Below are 12,965 nucleotides of genomic sequence, written 5' to 3'. Positions count from 1 at the left end.
CTCTCTTTTATTCTCCCACCCCCAGAACTACAATCTGAGAATGCACGCCTCCTCCTCCAACTGTTTACATAGGCTGCTTCGTCTGCCTGGACACCAGTCCAGAGTATGTACGTTTCTAGCCCTTCGCCTTCAGCGCATGGGAAAGGCCTTTTACCAGGCCAAACCGTGATCCATCTGGCTCAAGAGGCTCTCTGGCAGTAGTTCTTCAGACAGGAGGGTCTCCCGGCCCTTCTGGCCTGCACCAGAGTCTTCCCACCATGACACAGCTGCTCTGCTGGGGGGCTGTGCTTCTCTTCGATGAATTGCGAGACACGGAGCCATTTGAGGGGAATATGGGAGGGTAGGCTGGAGCATAATTCAATGCCAGGTGTTCCGGGCGACAGGAGCTGGGTTATTGAAGTTCAGACAACCACTAGATGGCAGCAGAAGGATGTGGAAAATACTACGAAAGTCTGCCATCTAATGGCCATCCGGAATCTTGCAACTAAGGTTAAGAAGCCCTAATGTGAGAGCCAGCAGTTGAAGGTCTTGGACTGTGGCTGGGGAGACCAAGTTCAAGTCCACCCTCAGCCACGGAAGTCCCCTGGGTGACTTTGGGCCATCCACACTCTGCCCAACCTACTTCACAGGGTTAGGATTGCAGGCAAGAACAAAGGGAGACCCGCGTCTAAGCCGCCTTGAGCTCCTGGAGAAAAGATAGGATATAAATACTATGATTACTAATACTACTACTAATGTCTCCCTGCATTTACATGACCTATAAAACTCTGATAAATTTGACCCATTTTAACTTTTGCCAGTGAAGCTCTTGATGAACTCAGCAAGCAAGAACTCCTGGCATTGTTCCTCTGATGGAGACTCAGAGTTTAATTGCTCTGTTTCTCCTTTAAACATTAATTTTTGCCCTTCTGGATGTCCTCAGTGAAGAACCCTCTTTGCAGAAATTCTGTGAAATAGCAGGTCATGTGCTGCCTTCGATGTTCCTTTCTGGTTCTTACGTTTGGCTGCGAGCACCAGCAGTCATAGGTTGTTTTGTTCCTTTGATCCCTTAACAGATGTGGCATTTGTGTTGGAAGATGGAAAGATAAATGCTCATAAACCGCTACTAATCTGTAGCTGTGAGTGGATGTCTGCAATGTTTGGAGGATCGTTTGTGGAGAGCTCAAACAGCGAGGTATTTGTCCTTTTTGGTTCGTAACTAGACCAAAAGCGTTGCTCTGGGGGGGGAACGTGCATTGGCGTTCAAGGGCTCAAAGCGTGGGGGGCTCCCTTCTGAGGCATCCTTGGTGAAGTCTGTTTGGGGATTCCTTTTCTCCAGTCTCCTACCTTAGCTTTTAAGCGCTGTCCTCCTCTGCAGTAGTTCTCAGAAGATACCTGAGGGCATCTGATAGCTGGGGAGTTGGTGGTGGTGGGGGAGGCCGGAGGTGGGAGAGCTGGCCACTGTCTCCCGTCAGTTCGCAGTCTGGGGAGTGAAAAAGCCAAGCACCACGCAGATCTAGGTTAAACTCTTCTTCGTTTTAATTCTGCCTAATTTGTAAAGCTTCAGAACTCCACATAAAATTGGTGCAACCTTAAATGTGAAACGTTAGAAAGATCAGTGGGTCACCAGGCTACCACGGTGAGCGATTCTCATTTTCTACCTTGACATGAAGTATTGGTGTGGAACACTGAAAGATTAGTAGCAGAATGTAAAGAAACTGTTGTGCTTATTTCTGGTGATACAGTATTGATGACCTCACAAAGCCATGATAGCGGCTTTGATGAATTTTTAGCACAATCTGAAATAATCTTCTAATTATTCCTCATATTTCAACTACTGGATCTTTGCTTTCAGCTAGATTGTCAAGGGGATGCTCTCACATATCAAGGGAAAATAATGCACATCAGCAATGCTGTCTCTCAAACACACACACACACACACACACACACACACGTTATATACTTAATATTCTGGAAGCCTGTGTTCTACTAAAAAAAAAAAATTCTCATTACTTTTGAAACAGCAGTAAGCATAATTCCCTCCCCGGAGGCATTCCCAGCAGGTGGTTCATTAAAAATACATACCTTGATTCAGTAAGCTGTGCTCCACAACAAGAATATATATATTCATTTTCTACAATCTGGTTCCTAATTATAAACACTAATAACTTACATTCTTCTTGGTAATCTTAAATATTAATTGCAAAGCCCTATTTTTTCATAGCACATGAAGCTCTCTGTGCCCACCGTCTCTCATTGCCTTGTTCGGGTAGAGTGATGACAGTGGAAGGAGCAGAAGCTGGTTCAAGATGTGAGTAGCATGTAAAGATTGAGGCAGTTCAACATAAATATAATGAGCCCCTTCTAATTTATTTATTGTTCTGAAATTCTGCAGGAAGAACAGGTTATTTGCAGCAATAAGTCAGGCATTTGTGCTTAGTCTCTGTAACAGCCAGCAAGGAAAAAAACCCTCCTCTCTTGAATCGTTGTTGAGATGGTGGCTCTTTGCCCTCCTCTAGTGGCAACTGCACACGTTCTCCCTGGCTTTGTGGGTTGTGGAGAGCAGTTGTCACGGATTTTTGTGTTTAGCTGAATTGCATGGACAATGGAAGAACTTTGTGCAGGGGCTAACTTCATTAGCGGGGAGATCCTGGGGAAGAAGACTTTGGGCTCAAAGCACACATAACTCTGGGATTTTCTGATTGCCTCTCATCCAAGGGCTAACCAGATCTGGCCCTGCTCTGTTTTTCTGTGATCAGCCATGGGGCCATTTGATGTGATTCTGCTGTAGGAGAAGATCCGTTTGCCTTAATAGAAGAGAAGCAGCGAGTGACAGGACTTTGAAGAAGTTAGCTCTGGGCGATCACCCTTTGCCAACACGTTCTCCCTGCTGGGCCTCTGGGTTTAATTCAGGAGGGAAAGATGTGCATTAAGCATGGAAAGTTTGGAAAACACTGATGGATTGATATGTTTTGAGGAAGCTTCTGCTGTTTCTTCACTGTGACTGTGTGTTCTCCTGCAGAAGCATTGATTCTCTGGAGAAAATGACTTTGAAAATGTTAAGAACATTGCAGAATTATTGAAAGCAGTTGTCCTAGGAAAGGTAATACTGCGAGGAGCTGAAAAATAATCAGCATCCCAGAAAAGCATCTCTGAATTATTTTTAGCTCCATGGTGTTTATCTTAAGGACAGAAAATTGCTAACGCAGAGGCAGAGCCCCAAAATGCAGCGTCCTTGACCTTGAGTGTACGGTGTGCCTCTGCATTCCTCGTCTTCATCAGCTAGCCTAGCTTAGTCCCCTTCCTCGTGGGGGCATTTGGCATGTATCTCTTATGTGCAGATATGCGTGCACCTGGGAACACATGATGAAACTAAGGATAAGCACTTCCCATTGTTCGTTTTGGTGAGCAATGCTTGTGTTTCTGGTTATGGCGTGACCCTGAAATCAGCAGTGTGGGGGCTCAGTTGTGCCATTTCTCACTTGGACACTTCTATGGGACTTGCCAAGAGGTCCAACATTTTATTTAAATTGCTGCAGGGACAGTGGATGAGAATTTAGGGAGCTGAGGGTTCAGGGTACGGCTCTTTGGGGGCACAAATGACATCTTGGCACAAGGGTCTCATGAGCATCCTGAAGGGAATTCATAACCGACTTGCCCGTCTTCACAATGACTTCGTTGTCCTGCCCAAAGCTGCAGCTTTCTAATACAATATCATTGTGAGTGATGAAAGTCAGAGTTCTGCTGCTCGTAGTTTAGCCACTGAGTTGGGAGAATGAAGAGGATAAGTTAGAAGTGAGCCATAAATTGGGGCCTTGAGTCAGCCAAGTCTTGGGTTTTGCAAATGAGAAGAGGGCATGGGAACACAAACCAGCAAAGAGACCAGACTGGCGTCTAGCAAAACTGAATTATCAAGGGAGTTTTGTTGCCCACTTTCAGTCTCTCTCTCTCCGGATCTGTGGTGGCTTCTCTTCCTCCGTGAAACCTCCATCACTTGCTGTCAAGCCACTGTTTCCTCTGCTGCTGAGCAGCTGGGGGAGGGTCAGCTCTTTCTAAAAGTGAGTCAGGGGCTGGCTTCAGGTTGCGCGGCTGCATTTTGATTAGAAGACTTATCTGTGTTCCAGGCAGATCTGGGAGCATCTGGCATAGGATGGTCAGGTCTCTGAGGCAGCAGATGTCCAGAGCATCCTCTTCTCCCCTTCCTCTGAGAACTGTTTCATTACATGTTGCACTGCAGGTTCACCTCCAGGACAGCCACTTTGGGCATCCATGATAATTTCTCAAACTTTGAAATGTATCTACCAGCACCCCTCAAATTGGTTGCCGTTGATGTTTTAAGGTATAGCAGATAACCTTCATCTATTCTGTCTGTACAGGCTCTGTCTCCTTGGAGTTGGGCTCAGCTCCGCTGACTTCATGGACATAACCTTTATTTATTTATTTATTTATTTATTTATTTATTATCTACCTATCTATCTATCAAATTTGTCATCTCGTTAAAAAGTGACATGTCCTTTTCTTAGCAAGGATATGGAAATGGCTTCCCAGTGCCACCTAGTGGTGGCCTCCAGGAAACGATTTCACCACGGAGAGCACAAAGAGGGTAAGATGTAGGCCAACATCTTGGATTTCCTCTCGTAAGATGAGATCCCGATTCATGTATTGCCTTGATGAAGCAATACTTCTGATGAAGGCCAAGATGACTCAACGAAAACAAAATGGCTGAAGTGCTGCCGAGACACTTCATAAGGCCAAAGAACCAATTTTACTCCAACCACAGGAAAGCAGAATTGTATGCAGAAGGAAGATTGTGAAAAGGCAGTATTAGCTTAATATAACGCTCCTATTGATGGGATAGTGGATCTTCAATCATAATAATTGTGGATACGTTTGGTAGTCTAACAAACTGCCCTTGCTGCTGATGCGTTCCGTTGAAAGTGGGATTCATTAACGGGGATCACGTCCATATTTTATGTTCAACGCTTTGAGCAATGGTTTAGTAAATCACCTAACTAGCAAGCTTGCTGTAGTGCAGATTTACAGTGGGGAGAACTGTTTGTACAGTTACAGCCGTAAGCTGCAGAACATGTGTGTGTGTGTGTGTGCGGGCGCGCACGACTATAAATCACACAAGAAGAGCTATTGCTCACTAGGGAGCAACTCAGCCTTGGGTCAGTGTATTGCGGCGGCCTCAAGCGTTAACGCAGATTTTAATCCTGCCTGTTTTCCGATAGAAGTAAATGCACCACGATTATGTCTGAGATCTCCTTTTGAAATAATTACTTTTCTAGCTCCGTACAGGGATACGGCACGCTTCCAAGCACACGGGAACCCTCTACTCACCCCCCAGAATTAGGACCGAAGCAGGTTTTCCGGGGCTGGAAAGTCAAGGGTCTGGGGTCTCTTCTGTGCTCTCTTTCTCCCACTTGGGGGAGGCCGATGCTTCCGTGCCATACGGAGCCTCCTCCATTCTCCTCCCCTCTTTTTTTAGACATCTCACAACACAGGCAAAAAATAGCACAGCCATACGGCTCGGCGTCTTTATCCTGGACTGGATTATTGCTCGCTCTGAACGTTTTAAAAATACCTTCCCCAACCTTTCAGGTTGCTCTTCCCAACATAAATAAGACCGCCATGCAAGCAGTCCTGGATTATCTGTACGCCAAGCAACTCTCAGCCAGCCAGGACTTGGACCCCCTCGAATTAATCGCCCTGGCAAACCGACTGTGCCTGTCCCACTTGGCCGCGCTGGCAGGTGAGCCTCCTCAGCCCGTTGCCCTCCCCTTCCTGCCAGGGGTCTGGGAGGGATTAGCCCTGCTCGTTGCCACGTTCCTCGGCCACTTTGTTTCTGAAATGCAATATGCATTTTCAATGAGGAAAACGTAGTGTTCCCTCCACATCTCTCCGTGATGAATTAATTGAGCCCCCTGGAAACGCGCGTGCCTGCTTGAGAGACCAAAAGCAAATAACAGGCTGCAATTCATAATGCCCTTTAGGCAGCCTGATTATTCTTAATTGAAAGAGTGTGAATATTAAAGTTTCCATTGTAAATCTCCACTTTGAGAGCCTAATAACATCTTAAGCAATTGAGTTTAAGCAAATCTTGCAGGAAGGAGCAGCCCAAGTTCCATTTATTACTCCAGCCCGAGTTTGTTAATTATTGTGTTAGTGTTCTTGGAATTAGCTGTCATGATATTTATCCCCTCCCACCGCCCCTCGTCTCAGAGAGAAGGGGCTGGACGAGAGCGAGCAGGCAGAGCGCGCCTTCCTCGGCTGTGGCGACAGCAGCAGTGACCAAGGCTGGACGGGAGGGCAGGGCAGGGAGAGGCCTCCCGTGAAGCACACGCGCGGGAGCCATTTTACCAGGGCAGGCGGTCTTTGCTTCTCTCCCGCAACAGAGCAACACACGGTGCAGGCGCTCACCAGAACGGCCATGAGCGGCGTTAGCATAGATGGAGAAGTGTTGTACATTTTGGAAATCGCCCAGGTCGGTGTCACTCTATTGCAAATATTTTTCATGCCTGTGACATTGTAAAAAACGTTCTTTCTTCTGGAGAAGAATATATGCATGGAGAGTATATGCAGTTCTTCCCCATGGATGAAGGGAAGATTTCATACTTTTTTAAACATTACTTTGGGATGACAATCGCAAATGGGCTGGAGACGCATAAGCGATGTCCCCAGTATTGCTGCTGCTTCTCATCTTGCTGCTCCTTTTCCAAAGCTCGGAGTACAAAAGCTACTCAACACCTTGACAGACACATTTTCCAATCAGTCTTCAGTGAGATGAAGTGTGTCTTTGCGGGGCGGGGGGGGGGATCAGCAAGCAGGATGAGAACATATACTGAACTCTTCCCGTGCATCCCGATTCTCCCCTGCAAAGGCAGATTCCAGGTTCCTTACAGCTGGAGATGGGGACAAACATGACAGCCTGGTTGCTCTGGACTGCAAAGTACATCTTTCATGGTCAGCATGGCTGGGATGACTGTGAGCGGTGGGGATTTCAGTCCCAAATACCCAAGAGGTGGTTGGGAGATGTTTTCCCAGAGTCCTCGCATGGTACGAAGTCCCTCCCTTTTTGGTCCATCAGTTTCGCACTGTTCCCTCCACGATTAACAGAGGGCGAAGCCCGTTCCCCCTGTTCTGCCATAAAGTGCCCCTTGGAACGATCCACGTGGGCTGTTAGGAGTTCCTCTAACTGAGCAGAGGGAACCAGCCCCTGCTCCAGCCGTCTTCCAAATTTCCCAGCGTCTGATTCAGACCAAGTTGCCAAGAGCTCCCACCAGGCAATGCGTGTGCGGTGGAGGTGGCGCAGCCCCTCGAAACGTCCTCTTGCCTTGGCTCCAGAATGTTCCCTGTCCTTCTTTTCCAGTTCCACAATGCCAAGCAGCTGGCAGCCTGGTGCCTGCACTACATCTGCACTAACTATAACAGCGTTTGTTCGAAGTTCCGGAAGGAAATTAAAATGAAATCTCCTGGTAAGAGCTTCTGGCAAGCGTTCTCCATCGCCTTCTCTCAATATTTACATCTGCGTTTTCTCCTCCTCCTTCAGGCCTGCGACGAAGAAAGGGTTTCAGCCTACGCCAACCTGCAGATATTTATTTGGTTCATTGCTTATTATAACATAACTTCTAAGGCCTTTTTTATAGCTGCAGAATCCCTGAAAACTAAGCATGCAAAACATTTAGCAACAGAAACGATACAGCCCTGAAACATCCTATTCTGCGTTTGGGACGTTTCAGTTTCAAGCATTTTGATGAACTCTTCTGTAGACTAGGAATGTCCATTCTGAGTTATGTCAGTCTAGCATTTTATGTTTTTCATAAACGTACCACCTCTTTCTGGGTTCTCTATTTGAGAATACGATATCTGAAAGTAGATAGAGAGCTATGTCCTCCATCTCAACCAGGAAATCCCAGATGTTCTCAGGCCCACCCCATAACAGCTTGAAATTCAGTGGAGTTTTGAAAAGGGAAACGAGTTTCCCCCCCCAGAAATCTGCACAAGGTTTCAGATTCTGCATTCCCTGAAATCTGTGTGATAGATAACACTTTCCTATGGTTATCTTTTCCATGAAGATAACCATGAACCAAAAACCAAGCTTTTCCTAACCATTCGGACTTCACGAATATAGGCAAGTTTCTAAGAGTTTGAAGATTCAAAATATCGTTACACTTACTAGGTATTGTTTGTTTATCATAGATAATCAGGAATATTTTGAGAAACACCGTTGGCCTCCCATTTGGTACCTTAAGGAAGAAGATCATTTCCAGCGGGTTAAAAGGGAACGAGAGAAGGAAGAGCTCGCCCTACACAAGCGTCATTCGAAAAGGAAGTGGTGCTTCTGGAATCCGTCTACTGCGGTCGCCTGAGCAAAGACAAGGCAGACACATCTTGGCTGCAGCTGGGAAGAAGTCAGCTTCTAGCCCAGCACCGGCCTCTAGCCTTGCCCCTGCGTGGCTGGAGTTGGTGGGACACGGCAGACATTTCTCTGGGCCGCTCCCGTTCCCTTCAGTGGGTCTTCCACCAGGCCAAGCGCTTAGCGGAAGAGACCTCCCGGAGCCACTCCTTGCGTCCCACCCGCATTCAGGGATCACCACGATCAGGAAGCACAAGCTCGCCCTCAGGGCGTGAAACTGTTCCTTAGACAGGAGCTCTGCAATTTTAATAAGCTGAAATGGGTACCCCTTTCTTCTTTTTATACTAATTAACAAGAAATTCAGCATCAATGTTTTGATCTCCGAAGTGAACCTATTTTTATACTTGTGAATGAGTGTGCCTGTGTGGGGGTCTGTAGATGAAGGTCTTTAAATAATATTTCTGTGTTATTTTCTCTCTGATTCTGCAAAATGATCTAAGTCTTTCAAGCATGGCTGGTGTGGGTCTTCCGGGCTGTGTGGCCGTGTCCTGGAAGTTTTGTTTCCTAACGTTTCGCCAGCATCTGTAACTGGCATCTTCAGAGGGCATCTTCTTGCCCTCTGAAGATGCCGGTCACAGATGCTGGCGAAACAAAACTTCTAGCACACGGCCACACAGCCCGGAAGACCCACACCAGCCATCGTATTCCGGCCGTGAAAGCCTTCGACAATACATCTTTAAAGCATCTCCTCTGTTTCTTTTCACCACCACCATCAGTCACCAGAGTATTGAAAATAAAACAATGGCTTTAAAAACCTCCCTGAAATTGCTAGCCTAGCAACAAATCAAGTTTTGCTAGGTGAATGATGTTTTCCCTTCCTCCAAGGACCGCATTCATAGCAATTAAATCCTTGTTTCTTCTGTCTGAAGAAATGGGATGTAACAAGATCCATCAACAGCAGAAGTCATTAGGATTGTAATTGGTTGACCAGCCAAAGAATATGAAGCGTACAATATTCTTCAGCTCCGTGATGTATTTGCCATGTTGGGACAGAAGGCGGCCACCGTGTGCAACTCTCTCCTTTTTATCTAGGTCAGGAGTGAACATGATCTTCACTTATGTCTTCTTTCTCTGTTTCAAATCCAAAGGCGGCAACACTTTTTGCTATTTTGGACAATTTCTTCAGAATTGTCTATGGCTTTTCTTTGGAGAAACTTCCACATACTATTCTTTGCTTCTCTATAAGTATTCACATGTTAAGGGCTCCTTAAATAAACTGATCTCTTCCATTTTTATTATTCTACAAAAGAACAAACAATCACCCACCTGCATTTTAACAGCGTCATTCTGGTCCAAATAATCCCGTTTCTGAAATGACAGCTTCCCAACTAAGCTGTCTGAGTATCTCATTGCTTTCTAAAAGTGCCGGGAAATCTATCTTATGAAACCCCTGACCTTTTGGTGAATACCGTACGGATAGACACCAGGTTTCCAGCATTTTGAGGCACCTTGTACTGACGCCGTTTTTAAACATTCTTCAGGGGTCAGTGGGCTACCTCTTGGGACAGGAGGGCTGGAGGAGCTAAGACCGTATCCCCTCCAGGTGGAGGCGAACCTGGGCTGCTCACTCCCATCGGTGTTCTCTCAATTCCTTGGAGGGATACGAATATAATAAAGTCCTTTTTAAAAAGCTCGCTCCACTTACCACCACCACATTTACAGGTAAAGCAGGTGAATAAATCATTCACAATCGGTGAGCTAGATTTCTCAACCTCTGAGCAGTCTCGGGCAGAGGTTCCTCAAGGGGAAGGATCGCTCTCTCGGCCGCTGCTGAATCAGGATCGGCTGCCGGGAGGCCCGCCCAGCTTTCCAGGGCCCAGCCGCGAAGGCCGCAGACGCTCTGCTTCCGGCAGCAGAAGAGGGTCTGACGCTGCAGAAATACCTCTGCTGTATACATTAAATAGTCAATATTTTCAAAACAAATCATTGTACTGTTTGTTACAAAGGGCTGTGAAGGGAAAGGGTTTTTGCACGTACCTATAACTTTTGGTCAACGATCGCAAAAGGAAGGGCAGGATAAGCAAAGGAGATGTTACTGCGGCTCAGATTTCATTCCTCGCGATGGGCTTTTAAAGCCGAGGGTGCGTATTTAGGTGGAGCAGAGCCTAAGGCTTAGGCCATCCTTCCTGAGCCCGGTTCAGCAAAAGGGAAAGACGAAAAACAAAAGCCCTGGACAGGGGAGCTAAGGGGCTCAGCCCCTCACCTGCCCCCTCGAGTCCGGGCTTGGTTCGGATGCGAGGAAGAGTGTTGGACTAAACGGGCAGCCCACTGTAAAATGTCCACACCTGGTGTGTTCTGCAAGCATCGCGACTGCATCTGGCAGTGTCAGTGGCATTCCTGACCCGGGGAGGCGAATAAATGAGCCAGGGGTATTGCAGTAACCAACAGTTGAACCACTTAACAGCTTCTGTGACCAAGTGGCTGGTCCATTTGGTTTAATTCTGCCTGTGGCCTTTCAGCTTGGTGGGAGATTTATTTTTGTTTCTATTTTGGGAAAAGCAACTCAATAAAATGGTTTAGCTATAAACCTTTCCTAATCATTGGCTGTACTCTCTTCTCATTTCAAAGAGTGTGTTAAAAGCGACTCAGGCTCCTTTCCAGAGTCCTTCTAGAACCCTTGCCCTTGGATCCGTTTTGCGTCGTGTGAGAACCCGGGTGGGCCACATGGCTGTGAATTATTACGAGGGCTATCAAGGGGCATTCCCAGAGCATGCCGCTTCCATCACGGGGGACTCAGAGGGTATCAGGAGAGTCACACTTGCTTTCTAGTGTCTGTTGCCCAAGCACGTGTCCTGAGCCACCCGGGGCACGGCAGGTGCGGGAGGTCACGGTGCTCCTCGCCCTCCCTTCCCCCATCCACTAATTGCACGTGAGCAGGACCCGCGGCTCCGAATCCCCTTTCGATTCCCCCTTCTGGCCCAGGGTTCCTCAACCGTGGCAGTTTGAAGATGCACGGACTACAACTCAGCACGCCGGCTGGGGAATTCTGGGAGCTGAAGTCCACCCGCCTTCAAGTTGCCAGTGTTGAGAAACACTGCTCTGGCCCTTGCACCTTGCCTTCCTAAATCCACCACAGAAGAGACGTCATCAAAGCAGGTTCTGGGGGGCGGAATACTACGGATACCACTGAGGATACGGGTTGAGGATGACGCTGTGTGTAGAAGGTCTAAAAAGACGACGGTGGGGGAATGCATCATTTAAGCATTCCAGAGACGGTATGAACTTTGAATATTTAATTTGAATTGCGAGACTTTAAAAGGCTCCGCTGCTGTTCCTTACTCCTACACTTTGCTGGAGTTTGTAGTGGCTGTGTGCACGTCTTTTCTGAATGCCCTAACAAAAAAAAGTGTTTAAAGTGTTGGGGTGTGTGTGTGTATGTATGTGTGCGTGTTGGTCCTCCACAGAATGTCTTTGGTCATGAGATGGTCATATCTAAAGGAGATGCCTTACATGATAATGACGGCTTGAGACAAATCAGAACTGTCTCCCTTTTATGGACTACCATTTTGGTCAGGGGAAAGGTAGGTCTGATCACCTAGCCCAACTCTGGAGGGCTAAAAGAGCAAGTAAAACGTTTAGAAGGTGGTCTTACCACCCGGATGAGTTTTAATTGTCACACCCAGAGTTGACTAGTTGGTGACTGCCACAGATTAAGACGTGGATGACAAATAAAACCAAAGATACTGTACTGATCTTTCTCCAAGCAGACACAGAAAGTCTAGAATCTAGACACAACTTACCTATATTGGATTAAAATCCCTCAGTTGAACATTGTTCAGGAGTTCTGAACGTTTTGTGGGAATGAATGGCCAGCTGGAAGCACTATATTTTCCCTATCACCCTTCTAATTACTAGGAAGAGCAGAGACACACCGCCAGACTTTCCCCACTTGCATTAAGTGAAAACGAACTGCATCCACCTAATGTTGAAAGCGTCTGGGTGTCACATTTGGCCAGAGATGGGAAGCTGTGAGTGGAAGCAGAGAAACAGACTTTCCCTGTTCCTGTTTCAGCCCCAGATGCTCTGCAGTTGGGAAAAGGGCTAAAGTTCCTCGACAGGGCAAGCCAACACACAGAGCTGTTCGTCTGACTGAGAAAGCAGAAGATGCTGGTGGCAAAATGAAATAAGCAGCACGTTTCACTCTTAACAGCAGAGAACGAGATTTATCTGCGCTTCAAAAGGAGAAACAAAGACCAGCAACATTAAAATAGCCGTGAGCGCAGGGACAGCGCGCAGGAATTGCCCCTCTTGTGCGCAGGCGGACCGGTCGTCAGGAGGGGCCAGCAACGGGCCCGTCAGGAGGTTTCTGGCAGCTTTTTAATGACGTTACTCAAACTGGTAAACTTTCTCGGGGCAGCCACACAGGAGCAGTTGCCTCACGGGTCAAAATTAAGATTTCCTACATTTCAGTTTTGGAGGCACTTGCCAGAGGACATGAGGCGGAAATCCTTTTAATGTATTTATTTTTTTGTTCCAACTTATTAGCCAAAGGTATTTGGGAGGGGGCAGAAGCGGGGAAGGAAGAGACGCATTTAATAAGGAAGGAATGGATGAAATGGCTTTATAT

At 47.0% G+C, this 12,965-nt stretch overlaps 1 protein-coding gene across 4 annotated transcripts in view; it reads left to right on the top strand.

The window, feature by feature from the left end:
* RHOBTB1 (Rho related BTB domain containing 1) overlaps window positions 1-11,274 on the top strand; it is a 31,906-nt gene extending 20,632 nt beyond the window's left edge. Inside the window, exons 6-10 of one of the 4 annotated variants that reach the window (XM_088129977.1) lie at window positions 1,056-1,174; window positions 5,584-5,734; window positions 6,378-6,466; window positions 7,352-7,457; window positions 8,182-8,489. In XM_088129977.1, the coding sequence (XP_087986103.1) occupies window positions 1,056-1,174; window positions 5,584-5,734; window positions 6,378-6,466; window positions 7,352-7,457; window positions 8,182-8,351 (635 nt within the window). In that variant the 3' untranslated portion in view covers window positions 8,352-8,489. Of the gene's footprint in view, window positions 1-1,055; window positions 1,175-5,583; window positions 5,735-6,377; window positions 6,467-7,351 lie in introns of all 4 variants that reach the window. The other 3 variants (XM_088129969.1, XM_088129971.1, XM_088129982.1) reach the window with 3 other exon arrangements.
* The last annotated feature ends 1,691 nt before the right edge of the window (window positions 11,275-12,965 follow it).

The sequence above is a fragment of the Python bivittatus genome, unplaced genomic scaffold (assembly GCF_059951505.1).
Source record: "Python bivittatus isolate LINGU-HERP-01145 unplaced genomic scaffold, Pbiv_v1 ctg000050_np1212, whole genome shotgun sequence".
NCBI lineage: Eukaryota > Metazoa > Chordata > Lepidosauria > Squamata > Pythonidae > Python > Python bivittatus.
This window is presented reverse-complemented; position numbering and strand designations above follow the sequence as displayed.